Below are 18798 nucleotides of genomic sequence, written 5' to 3'. Positions count from 1 at the left end.
GCATTTAATTGTAGAGATGCAGTCGTGTTCTGTGTAGATATGTGGGGCTGTAGGTGAATTGAAATAATGATGTTAATCTGTTCTATACCTCATGCTTTACTAACAGCCTTCCCTCCAGTTTGGAGAGAGAGCTTTACACTTGTGAGAAGTGTCACTGCCGCTCCGTGCAGTGTGTGCGTCAATAATCGGCGCTATTGTTATGGTAAAGCGTGTGCTGGCTTTGATCTTTTGAGGGTAAACAGGGCTTGGGAGCACTGGCTCCTAAGCTGACAGCGCACTGTCAAGGAAAATGTTACCAGCCCGATAAATGCATGCAAGCTGATATTGATACATGCTCGTGGAGCCTTGGTGTGCTCAATTTGTCAGGACTGGGCAGCTGAAATCCTTCATTTACTGTGTAGCTGCAAGCTGTAAAGCAGAGGTGGAATGGGAAAAGAGCTTTTAAGCTCTTTCTTTTTTGTCTTGTATCACCTTGTAATAACTTAGTTCCTAAAAAAAGTCATGAAGCAATCCTAAAGTTACATTGCTGATTTATCCAAGGCCCATGTTATCACAAAATTGGCCTTTTGCATCCTTTACTTACAGATGCCAATATACACCTGATGATTGGGGTGCTGGTGGTAACATCCAAGGGCAGGACTGTGCTACAAGTGAAGTTCTGCTCTTGAAACAATTTATGTTTAGCTGTGAAATTAAATGACATTATTTTATGTGCAGCTTCCCTCAAGAGTGTGACTCACATCGGGCAAGAGTGTGGAAGCCCTTCTGCCATTGATTTTTTTTTTATTTTATTTTATTTTATATATATATATATATATATATATATATATTTTTTTTTTTTTTTTTTTTTTTTTTTTGTGGAACAGATTGGAGTTAATGCATAGCAATGTGAACAAATATTTGCAGAGGGGAAAAATACAGCTGAGTGGGATTTGTCTTACCCTTTTTCCTTGCTTCTTTTTGAATTTGTTGCTCTTGGGGTGAATTTGTTCTCTTTTGTCAATTAAAGTCAACTTGCTCTAGAATGTGAAACTTAAGGTAACAGCTGGGGCAAGACTTGAACATCTACAATAGTTATTTCCCCTGGTCTGTAACCTTTTTGTTATTTTTTTGTGATTTATTGCATTCAGAATGTTGAAGTTCAGTAGAGCTGGTTTCTGTAGCACAAGGAGTGCTGGGGTAACCCAGGGGTGAAATAAAGGCTCTGTAAACTTGAGTGTGTTTTCAGCTTGCAAACTGGAGTGTCAGGTTATAGTTTAGCAGATTTTCCTTCTTGCAGTTCTAATGTGAAGTATAATCAGAATAACTTTAGAAAAATAGAGACATTTGTTCTTGAAGGGCTTTGGATTTTCCAACTCCATTTTTAAATACGGTTCAAGGTATCTAGAAGATGCAATTCTGTAGAAGGCCAATGCATATTTTAAAATAGCTTTGATCATTTCTGCCCTCATAGTTTTCTTGCACAGTTGGGAATGTGCATTCCAGAGTGGTGATGAATGGACATGATGCAGTTTTGGTCAAGAATATAATCTTGTATCGCCGATGTATGAGAAGTTGTGGGAATAGAAGTTAGTGTCATGTGGTTAAAGCTGTTGGTGAGACAGTTTGTTCCAAAGAAATGAGTTTATTTTTAATTGCTGATGTAGATACAAAAGTAGCTTGGTGACCATTTTTGCAGTTAACCTTTGACTTCCTGAGTGTGGCTCTTTTTTCTCCTTTGAAGGGACTGTGTTTTTAGGTCAGATTGGGCTTTTTGTCACGTTAAAACTGAATTGGGGAAGTGGAAGGTCAAGTTGAAACTGCAAAAGGCAGGCCTTGAAGCTATTTGATCTGAAAGATTGTAATTTTAGGTAATTTAAGCTTTCTGGGTTTGCATACCGGGTTTATGTAAAATTTAGTGTAAGTTCATCTACAATGGTGGAAATAATTGTAAGTCTACCAAATGGATTTTCATGAGAAGAATTGCTTTTGAATTGTGCTGTTTTGCCTGCTATGCATAAGGCAACTTGCTGCTAGGAAGTTCTAATCTGGCCAGCAATTACTGCTCTTGAGCATGTTGGTGAATTCCCTTGCTCCATTCCTCTACTTTGATGTGCAAACGAGAAAGAAAGAAATCCTAGCTGTGTGTGTGTAGGGTGGGATGGGAAGCGATGTGATGGTTATGTAAATCTGAATACCTACAGAGGCCAGACTGAGGCCTGTGTGCAGTAATTGTCCAGTAATTACTCTGTCATTTTTTCCCAGTGACTGTAGCCAGTGTCACTTGGTGAGGGCAGGGAACGAGACTGGGTGTTGGCTCCTGACTCAGTGAGTGAGGAGTGGCTGGGGTGATTCTTCAGCCTCGGCTTCATGGGAACTCATATGTTTGGAGTGGTGTAGGGATGCAGGCTACAAAAAAGAAAATCCAACCCCCCAAAACAAGAACATGGTGGTTTTAAAAAGTGCTTTTCTTAAATTAATATGTAGTGGTTTGTGTCCAGCTTTTCTGAAGAGGTCTGGTTGTGAACCACTGGTGTAGTGAAAGGCAGTGGTGGGACTGCTGCCAGCAGAAAATCAAAGGGGAGAATTGTGATCAGGGCAGCTGATGGTGCTGGGCAGTATCTCAGGCCTGCTTTTAGTGCCTCTTGTCCAGCCTTGGCTCCCCGATGGAGCTGGTTTCACTACTGCTCTTTAAGAACTGAGGAGTTATGATGGAAATAAAAAGATGTTTTAGGTGGCAGGGTCACCCCTGTTGCTGCTGCTTGTCCTTTTAAGGAAAGGGAAAAAAGTGTGGACATGTCTTACTGGTTCTTCCTGCTTGCTGATTCTTCTGAAGCTGCTGTTATCTCTCTTGTGCTTGTTAGTGGCCTTGGCTCCTAAAGAGGGAATAGGTCCCTTTTTAAAAAAAGGAAGATATTAATAAATTGGAAGGTAGAGAAATATGTGTGTATTTTCTATAAAACATGCTCATAAGTCTTCGGTAAAAATGAGGTTTCTTTTGCCATCTGAAATGAAATAGCCATATTTTGCAAATATCTAATAGTATAGCCAGGATTAAGAGTAAAAAAAAAAAAATCCTACTTTAACTGGCTGTGAATAAGCAGTTGTGTTACCCATGAAAGCGGCAGAGACGATTGTCAAACTGTCTGCAGGTATGTTGTTGTATGGGCAGTGTTTCTACATTCATAGTCAATGAATAATCCACCTGAGAAGTTTCCTGCTTTTATTTTCCTAGCTTCTCTTCTTGGCTGGTCCTTTTCCATCCCAAGAAAGCCATCATCAGTGCCAGGCTGATTCCTTGTTTCGGTTCAGAGCAGCTTTTCCAATAAAGGAGGTCCTCTGTGCTGAGAATGAAAGTAGCCTTAAGCTTTAGGCTGTGGCTGCTCCTTAACCCTTCGTGTTGCAGAGTAGGGGCCTCAAGGTGTTGTTTTCACAGGTACTCAGTGTACTCGGTCTGAGAGCAGAGTTTGCACCAAGGCCCTTGGCTGCTGTGCCTTGCCTTGGTTATCTTGTAGGACACCTCTTCACTTGGTTCACACAACTGAATTGCTTTTTCTTAGATCCCATTCACCGCTTTGTGCCACTCTTTGGAACCTGAACCTTCACAGTCACGTCGATTTTTCACAGTAGTAGTGGATAAGTTTAATTTATATTACATGGACACTAAACATAAAGGTATAAAGGATTGATGTAAATGAAGATGTTGATTGAGCTGTAGGAAGATGCTCGTTAGGATGTGTGAGTTCATCTGCAGGTCTGTGGGCTGCTGAATGCAATGGAACAACTTAGCTTAAAAAGCCAAAGGACTTTTTTCTCCATCTCTTCTCCTGCTTCTTTCTCCTTGATATTGTTCAGAATTTAAATACTGGTTTTACTGACTAATACATCTTAGGGTTTTTTTGTCTTTCTACACCTTCAACTTATTACCTAGTTTTGAGTTCTGTCAGAGCTGTGTTACTGAGTTTTGAGATTGAATGCAAGGACAATTGTAGCGTGCTATTTTTTTTTTCTGTAACCTACTAATCATTAATGTGTTAGCTTTAGAAAGAGATTTTTCAGCAGGAAAATCATGAAACAGACTGATGTGCATATAAGCTAGGTGAGACTGACACTTCACAACTGTCTCTCAGAGTGTAGTAGATTGTCTGATTAAGCAGATACTTCTTCAGGATAGGTGTTTTCAAAAAATAGGAAAATCCATTTCATGTGAAGTAATATGGAAGGTAGATGTTAATAGAATGGGAATAGACCTTTTTGGTGAGGAAAAATGAGGTGTTTTCCACTTTCCACACTTGCCTGATAAGAAGGTTTCGGAATGTTTACCTTGCTGATGGCTGAATAAGCCTTTTGAATGCTATGGGGGTGTTTGTTAGCTTGTCCTCCCAGTGCAAGGCTCCTGTCCATCTCCTGCTGGGGGGTATGGCTGCTCTAGTTCTCATTCTCTTCTCTCCCAGTGACTTCCTGGACTTGTTTCTCTTCCTCTCTCAATTCACAAGCACTGCATTTGAAAGTAAAACAGAACCCTACTGTGCTCCCTTTAGCGTGCTTTTTAAACCAAACTGTTTGTTACCATTGTGTCCTTACTACAAAGTCACTAACAACTTCTAACACAAGAAGTTACTCTTTTTCAAGGAGCTGTTAGACTTCACATTATTTAGCCTCTCTTCCTTTTTGAACTCCTGTATTTCTGCGTCCTTGATTTGAGACTTGCTTTCTTTGGATGTGTGAAGTTAATGCGAGTTGTGTTCTGAAGATGCTCTAGTAGCCATGTGAGTGCTAAAATTGAATCTTCTTCACTGACAGCTACCCAGGTTGAGGGTGGGAAGATGCCATCTGGGTGTGTGGTTGTTCGGGGTAGGGAAGGACACTTCTCCTGAAATTTCTTACTAAGAGTGGTTGGTTGAGATTCAGAGGAAGAAATTCTGTACCTACAAGCAGGGCAGGGGTGAAAGTCTCACTGCCTGGTGACATATTACATCATACTGGGAGTCAAGGGGTAAAATGTCAGGGAAACACACTCCCACCCGCTAATCCTGCTACTACACAAACATTTGTCAACTGCTTCCATGAGGCAAACTGTGTGTGTGCCATGTTCAGAACACCTGCATTTCAAATGGTAATTTTAGACGAGTTTGGTAAATTAACTATAGACTGTATAGTTTTGCGGTGGCTATGTCGGCTGTAAAAAGCAAAAACAGAACAAGCAGCACCCTCCCCCCCCCCCCCTCAAAATTCTAAAGAGAAATTAACCTATGTAGGCAACTCTTTTATGGTCACATTGGAAGATGTCAAGGCTGTTATTGTGCACCTGTAACTGGAATTGTAGTGCAAGCCTCTTAAACATTTATTCATACTTGTAAGGTCTGATCTTGGAGAATCAGCCAGCTCTGTCTTAGTGGGATACTGCTGCCTGTCCTGAGGCAGATCTTCAGAGTGTAATGATCTAAAATTTATATGGTGCAGTGCTGGGTAAGTGGATTATGACTCTCTTGATTAAAAACAAGGTGAGAAGCCTTCTGTCTTCAGGTAAAGTGCTTGAATGCTTTGATTGCTGCTCTGTCTGCATTCATGTTCGTAATTTCTTGGTGAGCGTATCTTGTGTGCATTTTGGCTTTGTATTTTTTAAATAAGAAGCCGTAGTCAGACGGAGAAGATTTATTTAGGCTTCTTATATAGAGCTAACACAGTATCATTTCACTTCCTTTGATACTGATTCTGTGTTCTTCTCCTCACCCAAGGGAAAAATCAAACTGGAATAACCCCAGCTGATGTTTTTTTGAGTGATAAAATACTAATGCCAGGCTGTGTATAAGAGTAGAGATGGAGGTTGTGTCTGCAGTTGGATGATTTGATTTGGTTTCAGAAATGTGCTGAAAATCTGACTTGCATAGAATCACACAGTAATTAAGGTTGGAAGGGACTCTAGGGATCAGCTAGTCCAAGTCTGTGCTCAAAGCAGTTCTCACCAAATCTGATTTATAGAATAATTGCAGAACAATGAGGTCAGATCATCTAGAGCTCAACAGAGCTCTGGTGATCATCTAGTCCAGCCCCATCCTCACAGCAGGGTGAGCTGCAGGGCTGCCCAGGATCTTGTCCAGATCAGTTCTGAACCCCTCCAAGGATGATATTCCATGGCCTTCCTGGGCAGTCTGCACCACCGTTTGACCACCACTGTGGCTTTGGAACAAACCCACCAGGTAGGAATGTGACTGGAATTTGCTGCTCTAAGCTGTGTGAAACTGGTCCCAGCTGTGTGCACCTCTGAGCTCACTGATTCTCTTCAGTAGGACTTATTTGGCTTTGGTGGGAGGCTGTGGTTTGAGCTTTCACATTCCCAAGACTGCCTTCCAAGCTCTGTACCAGGAGCAATTGCTGGCTTGGAGCTGAGATGAACTGGTGGGGATATGGGGATATGGGTAACAATAACCACGTAACTGTGTGCAGCACTTGCACAAGATCTGAGGTAGGGGATATTTTTGAGGAGGGAAACTAGTAGGAGAGCAGTGTGTGCTGCTTAAGCTGCTTTTATTGTGGTAAAGTAAGTCCTTTTGAAGTTGCATCCTGAGATTTAAACAATAGAAATATTACACGAGTTCTTTGAAGATCTTGGTTTTGAGATGATACCAAAAAAAATCAAATTTGAGGTAAATTATGAGAGGATAAATCCTTTCAATGACATATTAAAACATACTCATAATTAGAGGTCTTTAGGTCCTAATAATACTGACCTAGGTCAGTAATGTGGAGAAGTAACTTAAAGCAAAGTGCAAGTTGTCTGTGCTTCTCTGTGGCAACATCCCTTGCTGGAGGGAGAAACATGGCTTGCCACTTTGCTTGTTTAGCCTCTCTGTTCTGTTTTTTTTGCTATCTTTTGCTTGTGTACTGGCCTGGAGTAGTGATCTGTGAAACACTACTGCCAGCCCTTTGGAGTTCGTGATCCTGCATGGTTTCACTGCCAGCTGGAAAGCAAAATGGAAAGAAGCAAAACAGACAAGGATCCCAAACTCTGAAGCACACATTTCCAACGCCTCAGCCATCAGGAGCTAGTAGGCTTTGCTTGGCTGCTGACTGTTACCAGGCTGTTGGAGTGGTATTCTTCACCTGAAGTAACTTGACCTGAGATCATTTGAGATGTATCTGCATGTGGGTCTTGCACTCTGGTTTGTTTTGCCTTATTCCTGAGTGTCAGCCTTCTGCCTTTCATGGATAATGTGATTTACTAGGCCTGTGTCATAAACACTTCTATAAATACTCAGATTTAACTGGATCTGTAATCCAGTGTTTAATTATTTCACTAAAATGCAGCATCCTTCCAAATTTGTGCATACCGTTCTTGATTAGGGCTTTTTTGGGAGAGAGGTCTAACATTTTTTGCATTGAGCAGCAGTACCACCAAGCAAAAGGTTTTATGATCCTGTCTGTGATGTGTGAAGCTTGGACATTCTGGAAAAGTGAGTCATGCTGAACAAGCTGGGGTAGTACATGGATGTGGTGAGTTAAATACTGAGCTACTTTTTTAGCTTGAGAACAGAGCCCAGAAGTCAGAGCAAAAATCTCTCTTGTAGAAAAAATCTTTAAGAAAACTAGTGATTAGGGAATGTTTTTAGATACATGCAGTATCTTTGTGTTCCAAAGGTAACCACTAACCTTTGGAATTCTAGATCAGGAAGCGGTGGAAATCGTGTTTTGTAAGGTAGTGTCTTGCAGAGTGGCATGTGGTTTTGGATGCACAGGGACTATTGAGTAGAATGGTTAAACAGCCTAGGTATTGTTACAATGCATGTGTATAAATTTAGTCCTAGTTTTTCCTCTCAAGGTTGTTCTTTATGAGGTAAAGATGACTTGTACTGTTCAAACTGTCCATGTGTACTATAGTAGAGACTTTGTACTTCCAGCGTGATCTAAATCAAAGTAGGATCATTTTACTGATATGCAGTGTTGAAAATTCTGTAATTTTTTTAGCTTGGATTCTGTGTAATCATCTGAAGAGCAGCTTTAATCGTGGTTTTCCTCATACAGACTTTTCATGAGGTGGGCTGTTTAATATAGGTGAATCTTTGGGAGGAGTGCAACTCTTCACTAGAGCTTGGAAATGGAAAAGAATTGCAAGGAGCGCTGTGTTACTTCTCAGTGGTTAGTACATATGCTTCAGAGAATAAGGTTATTATTTCTGTTTCAAGAGATGGTTGATGTCACTTCTGTCGATGTACTCTCACACAGAAGGTGAGACTAAAGACTGGCTTCTCAGCCTCTGTGATTCTGTGAAGTTTTTTTAAACGCATCTCTCAAGGGTCCCTTAGTGAGTGTTTTCTCCTGCATTTCCCACTGGTGTGTAAAAGAGACAATCAGATACACAAACAACATGCTCCTGATGCTCTGTGGCATTCCCCGAGTCCTTAGTCTGATCTCTTGCATCTTCTCTCAAGAATGCATGAAGGGAAGCAATCCTCCTTGGAAGGAGTGATAATCAAGTGCAAGCCTGAGGATGCAGGCTGTTAGAGCGTGGGACAGACACAGCAGGGCTGCAGCAGTGTGCAGTGTGCAGTTTGCTGTGGTGACCCTGCCTCGGTGCCCTCCTCCTCCTCACTGCCTGCACTTGCTCCAGGAGTTGGCTGCCAGTGTTGGAAATACCTCGAGTAACTCTAAGGTTCCCTGTAAAGAGGCTGTGGTGGGTTGTGTATGTGTTAGACCATGGAAGACAAAGCTCTCCTTTCAGTTGATAAAATCAGTCAGATAATGGGATTCTGACCTCATTGCACTAATTGCTGGGGAGCAACTGTTAAAAAATGGGTCCCCTGCCCCCAGTCAGCTGAAGGCTTTTATGATAAGACAATTGGAGGGAATCTGTTGGAATTTAAGGTGTCTATAGTTTAACTAGGCAAGGACAAAGGTGAGGATCTGTAGGAAGTCATCCTGGTCAGTGTTGGAAACAACACTGTGCTGCAGCTGAGTGCTGAAAGATGCTGTGTGTAGGGAAATGACCTCTTCATTCCTTGTTCTGGGCTCGCTGAGGAAGATTCTGTTTTCTTTTCTTATACTTCCTCAGGAAGCTGTGTGTTTTGGATATTGACTTTGATTATGTTGATTTTTTAAAGTGAATTATAAGTATCACCCTCTAGATACATAACAAACTGCAGAAATTCTTATAAGAGCTTCAAATTCCAATTGTTCTGATAAGCATTTTTAATTCTTGTTCCCACAAGTGCAATCAAAATGTATTGATTCTGCATTTAACCTTTACAACTTGGAAGTTCAATAACATCCTACTGCTGAACTGGACTTCCCCAAGAATAATGGAAAATTAATTTTAGAAGCCAAATAGAAATGCAGCAAGATGGGTGAGGTGTATGTATGTCTGGTGTGTCATTTTGAAGAGGAAATCTTACTCTAGATGCAGTATTACAGATAATACTCTATGTAATATAGCATTCTGTAGTATATAGAGAGTAAATACAGTATTTTTTCCTTTTTTGACACAACCTAATACTAGTTCTTCCTTCCTGTTTTTTGTGTCTTGCATAAGAACACTGTCACAGTTGTGTTTTTTTCAGGATACACAGGAATGCCTTTTGACATGAGCATTTTATTGTAAGTATGGTGTACACAACATGAGACTGCAAGCTTGAAGCAAAGCTGGTGTTCTTTACATGGCCGAGTTTGTGATCTGACCATTCCCTTCCTGTGCTTTGCTTGCTGTGGTTGAAGGAGCTCCCAGCTGTCAGACACCTTTCCTGTCCCCTCTGTGTTCTGTGGAGAACAGGAGCAATATGCCCCCCGAGGCAGCAGAAGCTGCAGCTTCATTTTGTTGTCTGTAGGACAGCTGTCAGTGCTGATCTGTAAAACCAGGGTGCTAAAGATGCTACATGCAACTTGGTATTCCCACAGGAGGTTCCTCTTGTGTAGTCCAGAGGAAAATCTGGTTTAGGTGGATTTTATTTTCCCTGAAAATATAATAAACTTCCATACATTCCTTAATGAGGAATGTATGGAAATGGATGGCAGCTGTAGCTATTTAACACTTGTGTTTATTTATCAAAAATTACTGTTAAATTTTACTAAGAAATGATGTGGTTAAAAACGCATTTGATTCACGCATTACAATTCAAAAAACAATTCCTCAAAAATCTGTCTTGTCATGTGGAACACAATTCACTTCCTATAAAAAGCAATTGAGTTAAAAAGAGAGCAATAACTCCTCCAGTAAGTCCCCCCAGACTTGGAAAGACACAATGGGAACCTATTCTGGCTTGGAGTTCAAGAATGTGTAGGAGCTCTGGCCTTAGTCTGAGCTGAGGTGTAGAAATCTAAAAAGTGTTACTCTGCAAGAAACCTGCCCTTGAACTTGCATTATTTTAAGGTAGAATTCTAATTTCTGTGGCTGTTGTTTGCATTATGTTAAGGAAGATTACTGATTTCTGTGGCTGTTGTTTGAAGCTTTCTAAATGTGAACTGGAACTGTCTTCTCAAGCCTGTGGGTGGCTTCAGTGCTGCTGCTGGCAGCAGCTTTTTCACCTGCAGTGCAGGTAAACTGAGCAATGCTGTTTGCAACATCACTGCATTGCTCAGTTCAGTAGCCAGTGTTTTGTTAGGTTGGTTTTTTCCTTCAGGATGCTTGAAAAGAAAGCATATGTGTGAGAAGGTAAAAACTGGATGAAAAAAGGCATGGTATATAAAAAGAACCCCAAAACACCAAAACAAAAAATGGCCCTTGAGAAGAAGGAAAGAAATATGTTGAGAAGGGGAAGAAAACAGTGTTCGTTGTTGTTTGAAGGACCCTTATAAGCCCACAAAGGGAGCTTTCTGAAAAGATGTTTACTTTGAAATGTTTATTTCTCAGGGCAATTCCAAAGATGAAAGAGTTGAATAAGATCTGATGTTTCGAAGATTTTGGGCAAATGATAAGTTTCATAACTTGCATATTGATGAATTGCAACATCATATATGACTTTATCCTTTAAATAGTAATAAATCACCCAACCACAAACACATACATTACCCATATACTGAGGTGGGAATGCTAATTGTCTCTAAAAAGATGTTTAGGATGAGCTTAATGAAACTCTTGACTTTAGCAAAAGCGTAAAATCACTGGAGTTGTGATGCCATCATTCTTTCTATTCTTTTTATTCTTAATTTATGTGCTCAGTTCTGGGCTCCTCAGTACAAGAAAGACAAGGAGCTGCTGGAGAGGGTCTAGCATTGGCCACAAAGATGATGAAGGGTCTGGAGCATCTCTTGTGAGGGAAAAACTGGACCTGTTTAGTCTAGAGAAGACTGAGAGGGGAATCTCATGAATCTCATAAATAATCTCCCAGGCAGGTGCCAAGAGGATGGTGCCAGACTTTTCAGTGGTGCCCAGTGACAGGCTGAGGAGCAATGGCCATAAACTGAAACACAAGAAGTTTCACCTCAGCATGAGGGAGAATTTCATGTTGAGGGTGGCAGAGCACAGGAGAGCTGCCCGGGGAGGGTGTGGAGACCTCCCAAACCCACCTGGATACACGCCCGTGTCACCTGCTCCAGGTGACCCTGCCTTGGCAGGGGTGTTGGACTGGATGATCTACAGAGGTCCCTTCCAGCCTTTAAAATTGTGTCGTTCCGTGATGTAAAGTCATTGGTAATGTAGATGTAGGAGTTTGCAATGTTGCCCACTTGCATTTCAGAGGTATTAAAGGGTCTCTGTTGAATTATTATAACTCTAGGCTGGGGCATCTTAGCGTTCTCTTATATTCATAGTTTCTGTTGGGCTGTATGTATTTCTCGGTTCCTGCTGAGTCACCTTGATTTCCCTTAAATTAGTGGTGGATAGGGTGAAAAATAGAACACTTTGAGTATGGCCTAAGAGCAGCATCACAGCAGGGGCCTCAGCTGATGGCAGCACAGGCTCGTTCTTCTGCCTCAGTTGTGTGTGCTAAGTAGGGTGAGTGCCTTCACAGGTCTTCTTCAAACTTCCTTGGTCTTTTGTGGGTGAATGCAGTTCTTTACACATCAGGAACTAACTCAAGTAAGCAGTTTGTGCCAAAGCCAGCACTCACCTCAGACTGCCTTTGAACTGTTTTCACTGCTCTTGATTGGACTGTTTGGGCATGCAGAAAGAATGAAAATAACATATTACTTGCTTTGCTGTGTAACTAATGGATATTTGATGTTTCCAAGTCTTGTGCATTTGAGATGGATGTATTAGTAAAATCTAAGGGAGGTGATAGCAATAGTGTGAGCAAAAAAAAAGGGATAACAAAGTAGACAGACTGATCTTCTGCATAAAGGAGAAGGGCTTGAAAAATGGGTGCCTCAATCTGCTAGTGGGTGCCCTGTCCAGGTTTAGAAAGGCTGGTGAATTTGTGAGGTTGGTTTGGTTTTTTTTACACTTGTCTTGGGGTTTTTTGTGAAGTAGTGAGTCTTCTCACAGTTCTCAGAAGCTTATTACATAGGGAACTTTTTTCTCTTACTCATGCCTTAGCTGCTATCTTGCCCTGCTCCAACTCTGGGTTTGCCAGTTCTCCTGGATCCCGTGGGAGCAGTGCTGAGCTGGTTGAACTGGGTTTTATCAGTTCATGGCACATCCAGAGGCCCTGGTGGTGTTTGCCCAGTGCACGGAGCTGCAGCAGGGCTCAGCCGTGGAAATGGGGCTCCCTGGCAGCCAGGAGCTGCCCCTGTGCTGGGCAGGGCTGAGCCTGCACAGCGCTGCCAGGACAGGAGCGGTGAATGAGCCCGGTTAACTTCCCTTGGTAACTGCAGCGAGAAATGAGGCAACCTGTTTCAATTACAGTGTAAATTACAACTTCTGTAGTCCTTCATTGGATCCTTGTTGCACCTTCTTCTGAACAGGAGCTACTTAGAGCTTTTTGTTTCGAAGTTTATTTGCAGAGATAAGTCTTCACTTGTTGATGAGATGTTTAGCCTAATAAGCTCTTGCCAAAACTAAGACAGAATGAGAACATCAGAAATAAGGAAGAAAATCAGTATTCCTTGACCGTTTAGCAAGCAAAACATTGTTTTGTTTCAAAGATGCTTTGTGTCTGTAAATAGTTACTGGTTTTGTATATATTTGGTCTGAGTTTAAAAAGCTAGAGAGAAATAATCTAATTCTGGGGTAGAGTTGAATCAATTTGTAATGCAAAGGAGTGACATTTGCTACTGAATTGAGGAGAGCTACAGCTGTTTGAGTGAAATGCATCCCAGTTAAGTCACAACAGCACTTTCTAGAGAAGTGAACCCTGAAAGAGAAATGAGCAGCAATGTGGCACATCCTAACCCTTGAAATTCAAGCACAAAATGAAGAGCTTTTTGGCATTATGAGAACAACTCATATATTGAACCCAGTTGCAAATTCCCAAGTTCTAAAATGGAAGTTTTCAGAGGTATTGTTTATGAGAGTAAACACTCCTGCTGCTGTTCCATGTGATACAGGACAGGATTAAAAGTTCTGAGTACTTTTTGTTGTAGTGACTGAGTTACTGTAACTGAAACAAATTAAGAGCAAAGTAGATTTTCAAAAAACTGTCACAGCCAAGTTGCAGAGGTGTTTGTGTTCTGATTCTGTTCTTTAATTAGTGGATTACATGCTTATGAGGGGGGTGGGTATGGAGCAAAACACTGGCCACTCCCTCTGGAAAGGTAGAAAATGCAGCAGCAGGATGTTGGCTGTGTGTTTCCTGCTGCCTTCCTGCCTGTTTTCAGGCCTTGGGCTCTGCTGGGTTTTCCTCCCTCATGCTATGTTCCCCTTTCCATGTGTTTGCTTGTCGTGGCACACTAAGTAGTTGTTCTTTTAAGCAGAAATGCAGGTATGTCAATATTGTCATAATGTTACTGTTTAATCTAGTTACCTTAGAGAGGACCTTGTAATTTCTGCAGTGCTACTGTTCACCAAAATAATTAGCCTACACTGAACTGCAGTCCATTAAATGTGACCTGTGTGCATAATGCAGTAGCAGTAGGGACTGTAATCTGTATCTTGGTGTTCCTGAATTAGTGGTAATCTGGATACAGTTAAAACAAGCAAAAGGAGAGTGTAACTATAAATGTTAAAATATAAATACAACTGATTGGACTAGCTACATCTACTACAGTTTTAATGAGCAACCGAGAGAGCCTATATCACAAATGCTACTTGTCATCCTTCCCTTGAAACTTCTTTGTAACTTCAGACTCTGCAATCTGTTTTGCCTATTCTTCCCCCTGCTCCCTTCCACAGGAGCACAGGAAGTTCAGCTGTGACATATAAAGGCAGGAAATGTGTAAGGAATGAGCCAGGCCAACTTCTTCTGTAGCTATCCTATATGAATGTTAATATTACTTTTGAATGTAAGATTCTGTTTGTGATATTATACAACTGTTGAAAGTGAAGTCTAATCTTTGGGTTTGTTGGGTTTTTTGTTTCTCCGTAGAGCACAACAATGGAAGAAACAGCTATATGGGAACAACACACAGTGACTCTTCACAGGGTGAGTTCATACAATTGGCTGTGTGTGCCTAATGCAGGATACTGATAGTTTTTGAAAACAATAGGAAAAAGCCAGATGTCAGGAAGTAAAAGAAAAGGAAACTGTCACATTCCCGTGTTTAAATTTAGAAGTGTTGTAAAATAACCATGCTAGAAACAAAGCTTTAGATTACATCTGTACCTATCTGAAGGGAGGTAGGAATCTGTGTTCATTCATGGTAGTGCTGTAACTATGCTTGGAAGTTTTAAAACTTTATTTGCAGGAACATTAAACAATGTAATTGCATATAAATAAATGCATTCAAAACTGTCTTACTTGCTTGCCACTTTCTTAAACCACTGGCTGGAAGCAGTGGATCTGGGTGGTCAGAATGTGTACCCTGTCAGAATGATGTAGCCTGATGCACAAAGGGATGTGTGCTGGGAACCAGTGAATAGCTAGACTGCTTTTGCATTTAGACTGACTCCTCTTGTTTGAGTTGCTCCTAAATTAATTTCAGTTCTGATGCAGCTATCGTGAAGCTGTACAAGCGAATCAGTAAGGAATTAATTGCTTAGGAAAAGTCAGAGCAGGGTAGGATGCCATTTCTGGCAGCAATTTGGTATTAAAGCAGCCATGGAATCATGGTCCAAATAGCTGTGTTCATCCCAAAACCAGGGAGATGTGGAAGTGTTGTCTCAAGGGAGCAAGTTATACCATTTGCCTTCAATTCATCATCGAATACAGGCATTTAAAAAGTGTAGCATTGGGGGATGATTGCACCTTGGACAGAAATGCCTGTGTGTAGGTCAGCTGGTGAGATAGAATGTTAATTCTCTGTCAGACCTGTTGATTCTAAAGGGTTTAAAGTTGTTGATTCAAAGTAACTGTTTGGGTAGGTGCCCTTCTGTGAAGGGAGCAGTTACAGGCAGTTTTACCAGAAGGCTGACAAAGTATCCCATCTCTGACCGCAGCCACATGTGAAAGGAGAGTGTAAGTAAAAATGAAAGTGTGTGGTGATGTTTAGCTAGTCTGCTCTTTAAGCTTCCAACAGATTTTAGGTCAACAATTTTTAAGCAAGAGGTGTTATTTCTATATATAGTTAATTGCCCTTTATGTTTTCATTTTGAAGCTGTCCAGTTATCCCTGTAATCTCTGTAAAGTTAAGGTTTTTACTCATATTGCTGATTAAACCAGTACTACTTTATAGTCAAAACCAAACAAAAAAGGCCCTGGTAATATAAGGTTGGCTCGTAGGCTTGGTCATAGCTGATTTTCTCTTGAAAGGGACCTTTTCCTGGCCAGTTGGAACAGTAATTTCAGTGACACCAGATGTGAGATCTTGAGTCCATGCAAAGAAATAATGAAATGCTGCATTATGGTGCTACCTTGAACAAATTTTTAAATAACTGGTAGGAACCAAAGATATTGTTTTTGGTTGCACTTGCAGCAGAATCAGAAGTTCTTTTATAGCATTGATGTGAAGGTATGATTTCATTATAATTTTGGTTATGATCTTTCATGTGCCAAAATTCTGCCCACTATTGTGGTATGACTATTTTGTTACCTGATTAAGTAGATCTTACTTAGGTGTTGAAAGCTGATGATATGTACTGTTAATAACTTCAGTAACATTAATTCAGTCAATTAAAAACAGTTATTTCCATCTGCCAGATAACAAAACCAAACCCCTTTTGCTAATATGAAACAAATATGTGCTTAGAATTATCCTTAACACTGGAAAGAGGATTTACTGGTGAATTCCAGCACTACTGTCAAAAGACTCAATAGGAAGTTTTTTGGGAAGTAGAGGCTGGAATTTCTCACCAAGAGTTTTTGTTGCCTTTCTCTCCCTCCATTCCAGCTTCCTGGACTGGACTGCTATTTAACTCTTAGGAGACTGCTACTTAACTCTTAATTGACACTTAATGTAACAGCCTGAAATTCAGTTAAAGCTTGTCAGGTAGCTACAGTTTATCTTTTATTGAGAGAACTTCTAGGCTTATATACTTAATTGCCAAATACTTGAAGGAGGAACCATGCACTTTGTATATCAGGTGGGGTTTTTTTTCTCCTTGGAGCTAAGTTCTGTGTGTCTGTGGTAGGTGTGTGTCCTTCCCCCAAAGCACAGAAACCAGCTATGTATCTACCTTTTTACCTGTCCCACACTGCATTACTGTGGGAAAGTAGAATAGTACAGCTCTTTTTTTGTGTGTGTTTTTTCTACAACATCTGACAGGTGAAGTTCTGATACAAGGATTTTTTTTAATGCAGTTTTACTTAAGGTACATGTTAGTATCTTGTATAATCTGTAGTGATCAACATCTTCCTATTTGCAGACATGTCTAGGAGCTAGGCTCAGTTTTCAGAGTTATCAGCAGTTCTGATAATCACTTGTCTTTCAAGATGATGGTAGGCAGCAGGATAAAATGGAAAGTAGGTAGGCTGATTTTTACTGGAAGGTTTAAGTGACCTCTTAAATTTTCAGAAGTATTTAGGATTTGATTTTTGAATTGGTAGTGTTATGAAGACCTTGATTTATCTTACTAGACACTCTGACTGGCAGTCCCTTTTAACTGCTCTCTGTATATGAGACTGCATTGTTTCAGGGCTTCTGGAAGAGAGCATCAAAGTATGAAATGCAGTCATCTCCATACTGGTGATTTGATTTGCAAGTCTAGTTTTAAAAAGTAGTATGGCAAGCAGCAAGATAAGGTTTATAGTGAGTTTCTGCTGCCCTTAGCCTGATTTTTGTGTTTCTTACCATGAGTGGAGAATTTAAAAAATATTTTTGTTTAGGGTGAAGGAAAGATAGAGAATATTTAAATGAAGTTTGACATGAATATCCTCCTTCATGGCACCAAGTTTCACTTAATTCTTGCATCCCAGCCATGATTTCTGGTTGATCTTTCTGGGATGCATTTTGCAAAGAATTCCATTCATCCTCTAATGAATTAAAATAGATGTAAAAGAAGCAGTAAGGTGTGCCCTTCCCCAGTCCCCCATACTTAGACCAACTTCCTTCTTGGCAACAGTATGGACTAAACAGTGACTCTCCAAATCTGAATTTTGATACTGTTCCTATTACTGCTTACAGGCAAATTTGAAACATCTTTTTATGGCCTCTGTTTTGGGAGGAAATAGGAAACAAGTTGGTTTTGGGCAGTAATTAATGGCCAAAAAATGGAACATCTTGTGTCTTGCAGCCGCATGCAGACTGCCATGTTGCCTCTGCTGTCACTGTAAGGTTATGAAACTCCTTGCTAAAGCTGGGTCATGTTTGTTTAAAAGTATGGAAAAGAGGAGGTGAAGTCTGCCAGCAGGAAGTGTGTGCTGTGTGAAGTAGAAGGGTGAGATTGTCCCAAACCTGAGCTTTTCCATCCAGTGACTGCATTTTGCATAGTTGAAAATTGCAGAATAAATTCTTCAGTAAAATACAGCATTTAAATGGTAATATCCTCAAAATATTTTCTGGGCAATGATGAAAGAGCTTTCTGGTTTGCAGTTTGGTTATATTTAGAAAGCTTATTTCCCACCCTCGCTGCTTCCAGGCAGAAATGTAAGCATCATTGTTGTATCTTGAAATATCTAACAGGAATAACTTTTCAGAGGCATTGACCTTGCTGTAGTGGCAGGTCACCCTAGAGGGAAAAGATTGAAGCAAATTACTTTTGTTAAGATGCAGATGATTTGCAAGTGCTGACAAGGTTTTGATGTATTTAATGGTACAAGTGATCTTGGTATTATTCGTAAGAACTGAGCCTGCAGTCATACTACAGTGTGCAGCAATCCTGTCAGTTCCTGAGCTAAGTGAGGTCGAGCTGGGTGAATACCATCATGGGAAAGCTCAAAGAAAGTGTTGCAGGAAATGATATAGGGGTTTGAGTCAGAGTTGCAGCTGAGTGTTTACTGAAGATTGAGGTCTTGCTGATGACCACTTCAGGTCTAGGCCATAAAAATGCAAATAAGAACTCAAATCTCTTGGAAGAGACTGGGTAGTAACTCCAAAACTCTCTGCATTTTAGAAGTGTTTATTTTTAATCTGTCTCCTGTTACTGGATTGCATAGCATTTATTGGTCCATTGATCCTGCTTTTTTTCAAAAATTTGTATTTGTGTCGTGGGACCTTTTTGTGTTTGGCATGGGAATGCAAATTGTGATCATTAGGTATTAGGAAGTAAAAATATTTCTCCTGTTACATTATAGGCCCCTGGATTTGGATTTGGTATTGCAATATCTGGAGGAAGAGACAATCCTCACTTTCAGAGTGGTGAGACATCAATAGTTATTTCTGATGTGCTGAAAGGAGGCCCAGCAGAGGGACTGCTACAGTAAGTGCCAATCTATACCTGGGTTCTGATTTGGGAGCATTCATCTTTGTCAGTGGTAGCTT

General features: G+C 40.7%; 1 protein-coding gene across 6 annotated transcripts in view; it reads left to right on the top strand.

Moving 5' to 3' along the window:
• TJP1 (tight junction protein 1) overlaps nucleotides 1–18798 on the top strand; it is a 158271-nt gene that overhangs the window by 103513 nt on the left and 35960 nt on the right. For all 6 annotated transcript variants that reach the window (XM_063413055.1, XM_063413052.1, XM_063413051.1 and 3 more), the window contains 2 exons: nucleotides 14370–14426; nucleotides 18612–18736. In XM_063413055.1, coding sequence (XP_063269125.1) covers nucleotides 14370–14426; nucleotides 18612–18736 — 182 coding nt within the window. The remainder of the gene's footprint in view (nucleotides 1–14369; nucleotides 14427–18611; nucleotides 18737–18798) is intronic.

The sequence above is a fragment of the Prinia subflava genome, chromosome 15, assembly GCF_021018805.1.
Source record: "Prinia subflava isolate CZ2003 ecotype Zambia chromosome 15, Cam_Psub_1.2, whole genome shotgun sequence".
Lineage (NCBI taxonomy): Eukaryota > Metazoa > Chordata > Aves > Passeriformes > Cisticolidae > Prinia > Prinia subflava.
The sequence above is the reverse complement of the archived record's forward strand: the minus strand, read 5'-3'. Positions and strand labels throughout refer to the sequence as shown.